General features: G+C 47.5%; 1 protein-coding gene across 1 annotated transcript in view; it reads left to right on the top strand.

The window, feature by feature from the left end:
• LOC138293617 (membrane-spanning 4-domains subfamily A member 15-like) overlaps nucleotides 1-13,352 on the top strand; it is a 95,644-nt gene that overhangs the window by 50,562 nt on the left and 31,730 nt on the right. Inside the window, exon 2 of the mRNA XM_069232893.1 lies at nucleotides 12,132-12,257. Coding sequence (XP_069088994.1) covers nucleotides 12,132-12,257 — 126 coding nt within the window. The remainder of the gene's footprint in view (nucleotides 1-12,131; nucleotides 12,258-13,352) is intronic.

Genomic DNA, 13,352 nt, shown 5'->3' with positions numbered 1-13,352 from the left:
GAGGAGTAGCAATGTGGTGCATGCAACAAGTGAGGCGGGGTGTGGAGTTTCCGTTTACAGAGGAGATGGTCCATTGGGTCGGCATGTGTGTGTCACGGGGGATGCTATTGTTCTCCCACCCATTGTACAAACTGCAAGAAGAGGGTAGTCCTGTGGGAAGAAATGGGTCACTTGTGCAGGCTGCAAACTTCCTCATTGAGGAGGGCGTGATCCTCCGATGTCCCCCACTTGCGTACCGCTCTGTGTCGGGCTGTTAGTGGTGGAGCCATTGGGGAGTTCCAGTGCAGGGTGATCATGCATTTGGTGAGTAGGAGTGCCAGGGAGGCAAAGTATCTAGTACTGTTTGCGCCATTTAAAAATGCTTAGAGAGTATGCTTCGAGGTGTGTATGTTAGGTGGTTCTTTGACTTCCGGTAGGGTGTCATGTACCACTTTCCAGTAGTGGTATACGGTGGAACAGGACCAGAGCATGTGTGCCACGTCCACATCCTCGATCTGGCAGTGCGGGCAGCCCGCATGTGCATCAGGGAAGTCGAGATTTAGGCACATATTTATACTTTTTTTGCGCCGCTTTTAGACGCAAAAATGGCGCAAACTTACAAAGTACAATTGTATTTTGCAAGTTTGCGCTACTTTTGCGCCAAAAAATGATGCAAATGCAGCACTTAAAAAGTATAAATATGGGCCTTATTTCGGCTGGGGTGAGATATGCTCTGTGCAGTATATAGAATTGCATGTTCTTAAAGCAGAAGTTACGGGATACCTTTTGAGGGAACTCCAGTGTCTGCGTCCATTCCTTATCATGCAGTACCTGTCCGTACTTGTCTTCCCACTTCTGCTGAAGCACATCGAAAGGGGTTATCATCAGGTCTCGGGTGGCTTTATACAGCCGGCTGATAAGGGGACAGCCGTCACCCATTGTGAGTATAATTTGCAGTACTGCTGTGTTGTAGGTTCCGCCTTTGTGGTGTTCCACGGGGTGCAGAATGTGTTAGTGAGCTGCCTGTGAAGGAGAAACTGTCCCTGCAGTAAGCTGTAGTCTTTTGTCAATTGACCAAAAGGGAGGAATTGGCCTCATATGACGAGGTCACTCTGTGTGTGTAGTGAGTGCGCTGCCCAGGGTACCATGTAACAATGTGTGTAATAGTCAAAGATTCAAGGGAGACGGACTAGGGTTAATGCGAGGCATATGCCAGCGTCCCCTGTGGCAGACGATACACTCAGGACATACATGTCCGGGGCATTGTCACACGGAGAGGCCTTGGAAGAGGGGACAAGACACTCCGGAGCAGTAAGACGCAGACCAATGGTATTGGTAGGGTACCCCAATCACCACACGTGTCACCCATATATTGCCCAGCAGTCCATCATAACAATCACTGCAGTTGGGCTGCCTAATAGTATGCCTTGAAAATGGTGCCTACCCCTTCTAGCTCTATTGGCAGTTGTAGTTTCCAGAGAGCTACACAACATCACTTAGAGCCCCAGATGAGACTGCGTAGTAAAGAATGTAGTTCTTTGGAAAAATAATGTGGTGGGACAAATATGAGGTTGTCAAAATAATAGAGGAGACCGGTAGAAGGGCCATTTTGCCAACCTGGGCGAGGGGCATAGACTGCCAGAAGTGTATTTAAGTTCTGATGCCTGACAGAGCCATGCGAAGGTTCCCTTCATATATGTCCGACAGGATGTGGTTGAGGCGAATCCCCAAGTAGCGGATTGCAGCTCCCTGCCAGTGGAGGGGGTCTCACCCCGGTGTATGGGTCATGGTGGTTGGTCAGGGGCGAGCGGGTATATGGCTGATTTTTCCCAGTTCACACAGAGCCCGGCAGCTGCAGCGAAGGCAGTCAGTGTGTCTTGTAGTGGCGAGAGATCTGATGTGATATCTCTTAAGTATAGTAGTAAGTCATCTGCATACAGGGACACTGCATTCGTCTTGTCTTCCGGGGATATTTCCCACTTGCCGCCCACTCCCCTCAGGCATATGTCTGAGGGCTCCATTGCAAGTGCAAAAAACAATGATGAAAGAAATAGCACCCCTGTCTGGTCCCACGGTTCACCTGGAGGGTGGCGTAAACGAGGAAGCCCAGGAGTATTCAAGACGTCGGCTTGGTGTAAAGTAGTTGGGTATAGGCTAGGAGCAGTGGCCCGACTCACATGTGAGTTAGGACCAGGAAGACATAATGCCACAAAAGCGTGCCGAATGCCTTCTATAGGTCCAGTTTAAGACAGGATACTCATGGGAGCCATCACTGAGCATGATCCTGTATGTGAAAGAGATGGCGAGTGCTTGGGGAGGTGCTTCACCCAAGGAGAAATCCATTTTGATCTACATGAATGAGCTCCGGGAGAACATGGGCATATATGTCGGCCAGGATTTTCCTGAGTATTTTGTAGTCCACTCCTAATATGACTATGGGCCAGTAAGACACTAAGGCCCGTATTTATATGCTTTTAGTACTGCACTTGCGCTTTTTTTTACGCAAAAACAGCGCAAACTTACAAAATACAATTGTATTTTGTAAGTTTGCGCCACATTTGCGTCAAAAAAATGACACAAAACCGGTGCTAAAAAAGTCTAAACATGGGACTAAAGGTCTGAAGACCGCCAGCCTTGTGGTCGCAGTCTGACCACAACCAAATTGACTGCCACTTTTTGGCCGCCTGATGGCCTAGAGGTGCCGTCGGTCTCAATCAGCCAGGGCAGCGCTGCCCTGGGTACTACGACCCCTCTTTCCGCTGGCATTTACATGGCGGTTCCACCGACATGTAAGGCTGGTGGAGACGCGTGCCGTGGGCCATGCACTTGTCATGGGCAGTTCGGGCCCCCCCCCTCCGGCCAGCCCTGTAACGCAAATCAATTGCTGCTTTGCAGACAGTGATTTGCGCAACAGATGCTGGTGCGCCCGACGCACAACAGCATTGCTGCGGCTCTATTATGAGCCGGCGTCAATGTTGTTGTGCGTTTCCCACTTGGCCAGCGGGAAACTCATAATAGGGACCGTGGGAGGGCTGCTCCATAGGCAGTAACCCGACTGTGGGAGTTTGGCAGGCTGCCTTTTCCACCCGCCAAACTCATAATTAGGACCTTAATGTGTGGGTCCCTGCCCAGTTTGGAAATGGAGAACAGGAGGGATTCCCGAAGTGACTGGGGAAGCTCACCAGCAAGTAGTGCTGCCTCATACATTTCTGCAAGGTGGGGCGCCAGCAATGTGGAAAAAGTACTATAGCACTCTAGCAGCAAGTCACCTAGCCCCGGCGTTTTGCTACGGGAAACATCCTGAATCACCTGGGCTACATCCTTGGTCATTACCTTAGCTTCTATGAGGAGTCTGGTGGAAGTGGGAATGAGTGACAGCTTGACCCTGCTAAAGACGTGAGGCAGTGCTGTTCTGAGGAATCAATCAGGGTTGGGAAGTAATAAGTGTGAAAGGATTTCAGTATCTCCTCTTGCATGCGAACAGTGGAGCCCATTGTTCTGTGGACACCTACTGTCTGTTGGATGCAGATGTCCAGCATCACTACTTTGAAGGCGTCCCATTCCAGTGCCCTGGAAGAGACCATTTTATGATTCTTGATAAAGTAGTTTTGAATGTGGTTTCCTTGCAAAAAAAGACACGGTCCTCCAAGCAGTCACGCTGAAGATGCTATGTGGGTGTCAGCGGGTGTGGGGCCACCCATTGTACATCAATGATATGGGCATCAAGATCAGAAATTATGTGGCCTAAATAGTCTGAGTGCTGTATCAGCGGTACTAGGGGGCAGAGCAAAGGAAGCAGTCAAGGTGCACATGGAGTCTGTGGGGCGCTGAGTGCAATGAAAATAATTTACCATTAGGGTTGTGAGGTGGCCAAGCATCGCGCAGGGACCAGTGTTGTACCCAGCGCTAGAGGCATCTGGCCTGCTTGTGAGGAGGAATGTGGTGGGGTGGATGAGATCTGTCAAGATCAAAGTTTAGATCTGCACATGTTGACGCCTTATGTAGGTGTAGGAAAGTAGCAACTTTCTAGCTTGGTTACCCCAACTTTTGTCTTATTTGTCAGTGTGTTTGACTGTGTCTACTGGGATCCTGCTAATCAGGACCCCAATAGTTATTCTCTATCCCTTAAATGGTAACGCAGTATTTCACCCACAATTGGCATGCTGGTGCCCCCTTATAAGTCCCTAGTATATGGTACTGAGGTACCCAGTGCATTGGGGTTCCATGGGATCCCTATGGGCTGCACCATATCTTTTGCCACCTATAGGGAGCCCATGCAAAGGCTTCTGCAGGACTGCCATTGCAGCCTGCGTGAAAAGGTGCAAGCACCCTTTCAATGCCATTTACACTCCACTAGGTCAATTATAAGTCATCCCGATAGCAGGCCCTCCAGCCCTGAGGGCAGGGTGCACAGTGTGTGTGAGGGCAATCCTGCACAGCCCCTGCTGAGATATCAAGTCTGTGGTCCTCTCCCTGATAGTGACGCCGAGGCGCGGGCCTCTACTTGGTGCACTTGAGGTCTGGAGGCATTGCGCTTGGCTCAAGGGGTGCTGAGCGGTAGCTGGCCTCCTTACTGCTGGCCCCCTCTCAGGAGAAAGGTGAGAACTCCCCCCAATGTGCCTAGAAATAGATGCCAATGTGGGTGACTCCCTATGCAGGAACCAGGTGGGTGGAGGGGACAGAGTGTGCAGAGCTTGCGAGGGCCAGAAGTGCATCGGGCCACGTCGTAGCGGCTCACCTGTTGATTGCGAGGACCTAGTTGCCGCTCGTCATCGTCCCGCTGTAGTTCAGCGATCACAAGCCCACCAGTGTATCTTCGGGAGGGTCAGTTTATCTCCCAGATTAGTTTATGAAGCTCTGGGGGAAAGGAAGGCTGCTCAAGTGCGGTGCTCACTCCCTCAGCAGCCTTGTTCTTACTCCACCGGGCTCGGCACCAATGGGGTTCCACGGGCGTTATGCTCAGCCACAGAGTCTGCGGAAGTGGCAGCAGGTGCCCAGAGTCAGCAGATGGTGGAGCTAGTGGCACTGAAGCTGGACCTTGCAGTAGTGAAAAACTACTTTAACATACTTTGCACACTGCCCTTTGGTTTGTCCAGTGGTGACGTCCAGGGGTGACGTATATGCATAAAAAGGGTTATTTTGCCAGGTCAACTCAGTATAAAACTGAAAACACAAGCTCTAAACTGGCAGGCCTTACACATGATTAAGGGGCTACCTCAGTGGGTTGCACAATAAGTGCTGCAGGCAGATTAGTAGCATTTAATTTACATGCCAGGTGTCTACATAGTACCACTTTAGTAGGGACCAATAAGTAAATTAAATATGCCAATTGGGAATAAGCCAATATTACTATATTTAGAAGAGAGAGCACAAGCACTTTAGCACTGATTAGCAGTAGTAAAGTGCACAGAGTCCTAATACCAGCAACAACGAAGCCAGAAAAGTAGAGCAGGTAGGCAAAATGTTGAGGGGGACGACCACCCTAAGGCTGTCAGATCTGGCAGCAGTCTTTCTTGGTAAAGATCTAGCTTTTTGCCAAATTTTGAGTAATTCCGTTCAGTCCTTTGGACTGTAGTGCTGTTCTGAAATCCTTATGGAAATTACATAGGGATATTGTGTTTTAGAACTCCCCTCTTTTCTCTGCCCTCATTTGACAGATCACCCTGAAACTTTCCACAGCAAACAAATAAGCTGGGGTGGATAAACTTTAAAAAAAAAAAACTTTTCAAGATTCTTCAAACATCGCCAAAGTTATTAGTAAGCAAAAAATCATTCTTAGTATGGTAACTAGGTCCTAACTATAGCTACAAAATACTGACTGACAGTTATATATATTCACTAAAAAACCAAAGGTAACAGGAAGGTTATAGTTAGGTTCAGTGTTTATACACACAAAACCATACAAATTCAGCAGTTATAGTTATACTTATCTCACGAAACTGTAGCTCGTGCCCTAAGGTAAATATAACTCAAAACTTCACCATACACATTTTCTCATCAATAATTTTATTGGTAATGTTGCAATGATATTATAAATTATGTCATAGAAGATGTCATGACTGATGTAATATGTGGGGTAATTAGCAGTATATGGCAAGGGAGCAAGTTATCATTACCTTGAGGCCGTAGGGCCTGCGCCCAGGTCTTACCGCCAATCCCCCACATGCAGCCAACTGCACAGTGTGGGTCTGTGAGTGGCTATATGAGTGTGTCACTGGGTGTGGTAGTGGTTTTGTGGGTGTGGTAGTGGGTATGAGAGTGGGTGTATGAGTGGCTGTATGGGTGTGTGAGTGGGTGTGCGAGTAGTTTTGTGGGTGTGTGAGTGGGTGTGTGAGTAGCTGTATGGATGTGTGAGTGGGATTGTGGGTGGTTGTGTGGGTGTGTGAGTAGGTGTGTGAATGGCTTTGTGGGTCTGTGACTGGGTGTGCTAGTGGTTTTGTGGGTCTGAGTGGGTATGTTAGTGTGTGAATGCGTGTGTGAATGAGTGTGTGATTAGGTCTGTGAGTGCATGTATTTTTTTACAATTGGAGTTTGGATCTGCGTATCCATTGTGGATTCACACGGTGGGGGCAGCACTGAGTGCTGCGGAGGATCTGCAGATCCTCCTGTGACCCACCAAAATCCTTTTTGGGCAATTTCTTGTCCATTAGTGGTCCCTCACAGACCCCTCCATCAGCCCTATAGGGTCAGGATACCTCTATACTGACCCCTTATATTCTATTTCATCAGATCAAGTGCTGATAGACAAAATGGATGGACGCAACTTTCCTGTCAGGTTGCGTCCAACTATTCATGGTATTATTGTTGTCGCATTTATCGCTAGAGATAAATACATCTTTTTTTTTTAATACCTCCCAAACTACTGAACAGATTTACACCAGATTACAAAAAGAGATAATTTTGGGCCAAGATCTAGCTTTCTGCCAAATGTGGGGTAAATCCATCAAGTGATTTGGACTGTAGTCCTGCCTAAAATCCCTATGAGAAATTGCATGGGGAAAACACATTTTGGGGCCCCTTTGTTTTCAGCCCCCTCTTAGTGAATCATCCCAAAACCTTTCAGACAGCAGCTGAAGTGAGTGGCAAACTAGTTTTGAATATTTTGTGAACATTTGTCAAACAGCGTCAAAGTTACTAGCAACAAAAAAAGCTTTTTCATTGGAAACTAGGTTCTAACTATAATAAACAACTGGCTACATATCTATCAATAAATATATATATATATATATATATATATATATATATATATATATATATATATATATATATATAGGCCCAGTAGAAGGTGACACGCTGAAATGCGTCGGCCATTGAAACTAATCTTTTGTGTACTCTATAGATGGAGTTTTACTTCTCAAAATAAATCAATGAATTGCATGAGGAAGAAGGCTGTGGAACTATTTCTTGAATGCTTGGTGCTGCTGCATTGCATCGTTAGGAAGTAACGACATGTGGGAGCATATATACATTAATACATGTATATAAATATATTGCTACTGAATTGGTGGCGGGTTAAACCTTACAAATGCACCTGCCTTGGACTACCATAAATATTAAAACTCTGTGAACTATATTGTCGCCCAATATCTATGGCTATACCTGTGCACAAATCACGGCACCTGCCACCACAGGGGCAATCCTGAAAGGATTACATGCAAAAAGATATGGATAGTGCACCACTGCGCAAAGTCAGCTACTTTCTTTGCCGACCAGGACGGACATGGCTGATCCCTTATGTCATGGGTACTCACAAACTTTTTCTCGGGGGCCAAAATTGCGGTATGGTTTGCGGCCGAGGGCCGCACTGAAGTGACAGCCGGGGGGGGGCGGGGCTTAGAGGGGGCGGGGCTTAGAGGGGGAACAACCACCCCACCCCCTTTTTCAAAACATTGTAACACACACAGCGCCATCTGCACACAGCGCCATCTGCTCTCACCCCTACCCCAGTAACACACACAGCGCCATCTGCACAAAGCGCCATCTGCTCTCACCACTACCCCAGTAACACACACAGCGCCATCTGCTCCCACCCCTACCCCAGTAACACACACAGCGCCATCTGCACACAGCGCCATCTGCTCTCACCCCTACCCCAGTAACACACACAGCGCCATCTGCACAAAGCGCCATCTGCTCTCACCCCTACCCCAGTAACACACACAGCGCCATCTGCTCCCACCCCTACCTCAGTAACACACACAGCGCCATCTGCTCCCACCCCTACCCCAGTAACACACACAGCGCCATCTGCACACAGCGCCATCTGCTCTCACCCCTACCCCAGTAACACACACAGCACGCACACATACAGCGCCATCTGCTCTCACGCCTACCCCAGTAACACACACAGTGCGCACACACACAGCGCCATCTGCTCTCACCCCTACCCCAGTAACACACACAGCGCGCACACACACAGCGCCATCTGCTCTCACCCCACCCCAGTAACACACACACACAGCGCACACACACAGCACAATCTGCTCACACGCCTACCCCAGTAACACACACTACATTAAAAACAAATAAATAAATAACCAAAGAGCCTTACCTGACTCAAAGCACTGTAAAGATGCCACAAATCTGGAACAGCAGGCAGGCGGGCAGCAGACGTGGAGCCGGTGACAGCAAGCAGACGACCAAAGCCCCGTAAAAGTTAGCTGCAAGCGCTGACTTTTATGGGGCTTTGGCTTCCACGATCGTCAGGGCAACGCAATAAACAATGGCCGCCCTATGTAAACATAGAGGAGGGCCGCGGGAGCATGCTCCCGCGGCCCTCCTCTATGTTTACATACGGCGGCCATTGTTTATTGCGTTTGGTGTGCGTCTCGCGGGCCGCCAAGTTAGGTCCGTGGGGCCGCTGGCGGCCCGCGGGCCGTACTTTGAGTACCGTTGCCTTATGTTATGGGTAATAATAGGTTGGACATTTAATTCCAATAATATGGAAAGACAATCAATTTAAAGACCACGCAAATATAAGCCCTGAAGAAGTCCTTTTGTGTAGGACGAAACGCGTTGGCTGATTGTTCGTTTGTTCAAGAAAAAGCAATAATAAAAAATGAAGATTTTTAAAAGACAACGATGTGTTACTGGACTTTACTGACTTTGCGCAGTGGTACATATATATATATATATATATATATATATATATATGTGTGTGTGTGTACATATATATTCACTGAAAAAACAAGTTTACAGGCTTGTTATAGTTAGGTTCTCAATTTACTCGTACAAAACCATAGAAATTCAGCAGTTATAGTTGGAGTTCCTTCAAGTAACTGGAACTGGCACCCTAACTCCCGCCCTTGCCATGCACAGTTTTCTTATCAATAATGTTACTGCAAACATTGCAGTGATATCTAAGATGCCATACAAGACCTCATCAAAGACATAATAGGTGGAGTAATTAGCTGTGCATTGCTAAGGCGCGAGTTATAGTTACCTTAGGACGCGAGTTATAGTTACTTGAAAGAACTCTATCTATAACTGCTGAATTTCTATGGTTTTGTATGAGTAAAGTCAGAACCTAACTATAACGTCCCTGTAACCTCTGTTTTTCTCAGTGAGTTTCTATGTTTTTTTAAACATAAAGTAGTTTTAATTACTGTACATTATTCGAACCCCTGCATGCGCAGCGGGGGTTGTTCGCCAGGCTTGACCTTGCAGCCAGGCCTTGCAGCCAAGCCCTTATAACCAGACAACCCCATGCAACGCAAACTAGGTTGGCCACAGGGCCTGTCTCTGTCAGTGGATGTGTAAGTGGGTGCGTGAGTGTCTGAGTGGGTCTGAAAGTGGGTGTGTGAGTAGGTCTGAGTGAGTGCATGAGTGTCTGAGTGGGTGTGTGAGTGGGCACCTGAGCCTCTAAGTGTGTGTATGAGCGAATTAATTAGTGTATGAATGAGTCTGTGGTTTTTCATTCAAATGTTTCCATAATCGCGAATATTTATTTATATATATGTGTGTGTGTGTGTTTGTGTGTATCTGCACATATTCATATACATACATACATATTACCCATTGGCGGCCACCAGTAGGTAGTTATAGTTAGGATCATGTTTACATAGAAAAAACGCTTTTTGATTTGCTTATATCTTTGGTACCTTTTTGCCATATTGTCACGAAATTTTCTCCCAAAAAAGTGCCCTGGTGATTTTTGTTGCACACAGAAAGTTTCGGGGTGATCCATTAAGCCGGGGCAGAGAAAAAGGGAGGCTAAAAAATCATGCATTTTCCATGTTAATTCCCATAGGACCTTTGAGCATGGCTACAGCCTGAACCACTGCACGGAATTACACCACATTTGGCAGAAAGCTAGCTTTTGGTACGCAGATTACGCTTTTACTTATTTGGTGTAAATCTGTTCAGTAGAGTAAGAGAGACTAAAGGAAATCCAAATTTGCATATCTCTGCCCATGACGTCTTTGAAAATAAAGCTGAGCTTATGCAGGGAAATGCACAGCTCTGATTGGCTGCCAGGCTTCAGCCCAGTCCCAACAAAAAGTGCTAATAAAAAGGAAAAATAAGCCAGGGTAGAGACACCCTGACCCCTTAGCTCTGATGCTGGGGTCCCAGAGGGACCCTTAGAGCAAAAAAAGCACCTTTAAAAAAAAGATTTATGGCGAATTTGCGACTAAAAAAAAAAAGTGCAGTCTCCCGTGCTTGCTTTTTAATAAGCCCTTGGGTGAGCCAGGTCCCAGGGGCATTAAAAATATAAGGAAGGGAGCAGACAGGACCCCCCTCCAGGGCTTATATTGGCCATGGGCATGGTAGATGCAAGGGGGCCACACAGCCCCCCGCCCCCCTGTGCCCCATGGACCATCACCTCCCCATGGCTAAACAGTAAAATCAAGTGGGAGGGGCACACGGACCCCACTGCAGCACCAGGAGTGCGACTTCCCTGGGGCTCAAAGTTAATTGATGCAGGAGCTGCATGGCCCCCTCTCAGCCCGGGGACCACCACCTCCCTGGGGCTAATTACAACATTTATCATGCAGAGAGGCCCAATGGGCCCCGCAGCCCTGGGGAACGTCACCTCCCAGGGGCTTGATTTTAATTTGATGTGGGGGGGCCCACCAGGGCTTATATTTGCCCCGGGTACAGCCACCTCCCTGGGGCTTCATTCATATTACTTACAGGGGGGCTGCACGCCCCAGTGCCCCGGGGACTACCTCCTCTCCAGGGCTAAAAGTACATTGATGCGGAGTGGGGGCACAGCCCCTTTGCAGCCCTGGGAACCTCCACCTGCCCGGGGCTAATTACAACAATAATCATGCAGGGAGGTAACTATAACTCGCGCCCTTGCCATGCACTGCTAATTATCCCTCAAATTACGGCACTCATGACATGTTTGATAACATCATTGATAATATCACTGTAATATTTGCAGTACATTTTTTGACTAAAAAACTGCATGGCGGGGGCACAAGTTACTTGAGATAACTCTAACTATAACAGGTGAATTTCTATTGTTTTCTACATTTAAAATGTGACCCTAAATATAACGTCCCTGTAAGCTTTGCTTTTTTCAGTGAATATAAATAAACATATATATATATATATATATATATATATATATATATATATATATATATATATATATATATATATATAGAGTTTATTTGCTGTGCACTCTTCTCTTTGACTTGCTGTTCCAATATCTATATATTGTGCTGTGTAAAGCATGGTCCAGGATTTGGCACGCACTATTAATAAAAATGTAAATAAATAAATCCTCGCTGGTTGGCTACCAGAGCTGCAGAGACCACAGATAGTTCTTCTCTGAAGCGTGAGCTGATCTCTGTTCCCCTGTCCATTCCTACCTCGAGGACACGTGGAGATCTCATTCTGGGGCACCAGCTCATGGCCCTCTGACCTGCCCATTCCAAAGGGCAGTGATGATGAGCAGTAGGTCACCCATGACCAGGTAGGAACCACAAGGGCTTTATGTGGCAGGCTGGAGGAGGCCACCTAAGGTCAATACCCCCATAGGAATCTGAGTCATTCACAGGGATCCCATATATCAGCATCACAGACATTACTTAGACTGGTTCAGTAGAAGGGCCCATTACCTCCATTAAATCCACTAGCTGCACAAATGTTTTCGTTGGCGAGCGACCTAACTTTTTTCATTGTTTCTCGTTTCCTTCTTTCAGGCGGCGCAGATCACGATTGGTCTGGCACATATCGGCGCAGGAGCCCTCCTTTTGAGCATTCCGTTGGAGACATTGATGATCACAAAATACGCCTATGGTGGTCTACCCTTCTTGGGGTCTGCGTGTGTAAGTACATAATCAGGTGCATGATAGGTGATTGTAAGGGCTAGGGCTCAAATGCCAGATCCCCCTATGGATAAGATATTTACAATCCAGGATGTCATGAAACAACTTAATACATTGTGGAAGCTTTAGTCATATCGACTGAGTGTAATGTCCTACAGCATCGGATCACATTGCAACAGAAACCCTCAGGACTGAATCAGATTGAGGGATCTGGCAGTCCTGAGATGGAGGAGGCCAGTGGTGGATGGTATTAATGTCTAAATATATTTCAGCCATTCTGATTACAGATGCACCAATTAACAAGACCATTTCATAGAGGCTGAACTCCTTGGAAACTGAATTTAGTTACAGTAAATATGTTAATCTTTACATTCTGAATTGATTCACCCTGTTCCCTGTTTACTCCAAAAAAAAGCAATGAATGCCTGCAAACATTGGTGCATTAATTTGCAGAATGAGGTAGATTTCAGCTTTCTCCTGACCCCAGCAGTTGTTGGCACAGTTAATAATGTTGCTGGTTATGCTTTGATTTTATTTCATAACAATGGTAAACACAAGTCACATCTGGGGGCCTCGAGCTCAGGAAGACATTGGAAGCCTCGGAGACCCCTTCTGAGTTAAAGGAGGAACAGTTTGAACATAAGAGCAGCTCCACCCAGTCACAAACTGGACCTACGCCTAACACACTAGTGTTTTAGGCCCTCATTCCGACCCTGGCGGTTTGAAACCGCCAGGGTGGAGGGCAAAGGAAGCACCGCCAACAGGCTGGCGGTGCTTCCAGGGCTATTCTGACGCGGTCAGAAAAGGGGAACCGGCGGTTTCCTGCCGGTTTTCCCCTGGCCCAGGGAATCCTCCATGGCGGCGCTGCTTGCAGCGCCGCCATGGGGATTCTGACCCCCTTCCTGCCAGCCTGTAACAGGATGGCGGGAACGGGTGTCGTGGGGCCCCTGGGGGCCCCACCATGATTTTCACTGTCTGCTATGCAGACAGTGAAAATCGCGACGGGTGCTACTGCACCCGTTGCACCCCTGCAACTCCGCCGGCTCCATTCGGAGCCGGCTTCCTCGTTGCAGGGGCTTTCCCACTGGGCCGGCG

This window comes from Pleurodeles waltl, chromosome 4_2 (genome assembly GCF_031143425.1).
Source record: "Pleurodeles waltl isolate 20211129_DDA chromosome 4_2, aPleWal1.hap1.20221129, whole genome shotgun sequence".
In the NCBI taxonomy this organism is placed as follows: Eukaryota; Metazoa; Chordata; class Amphibia; order Caudata; family Salamandridae; genus Pleurodeles; species Pleurodeles waltl.
The sequence above is the reverse complement of the archived record's forward strand: the minus strand, read 5'-3'. Positions and strand labels throughout refer to the sequence as shown.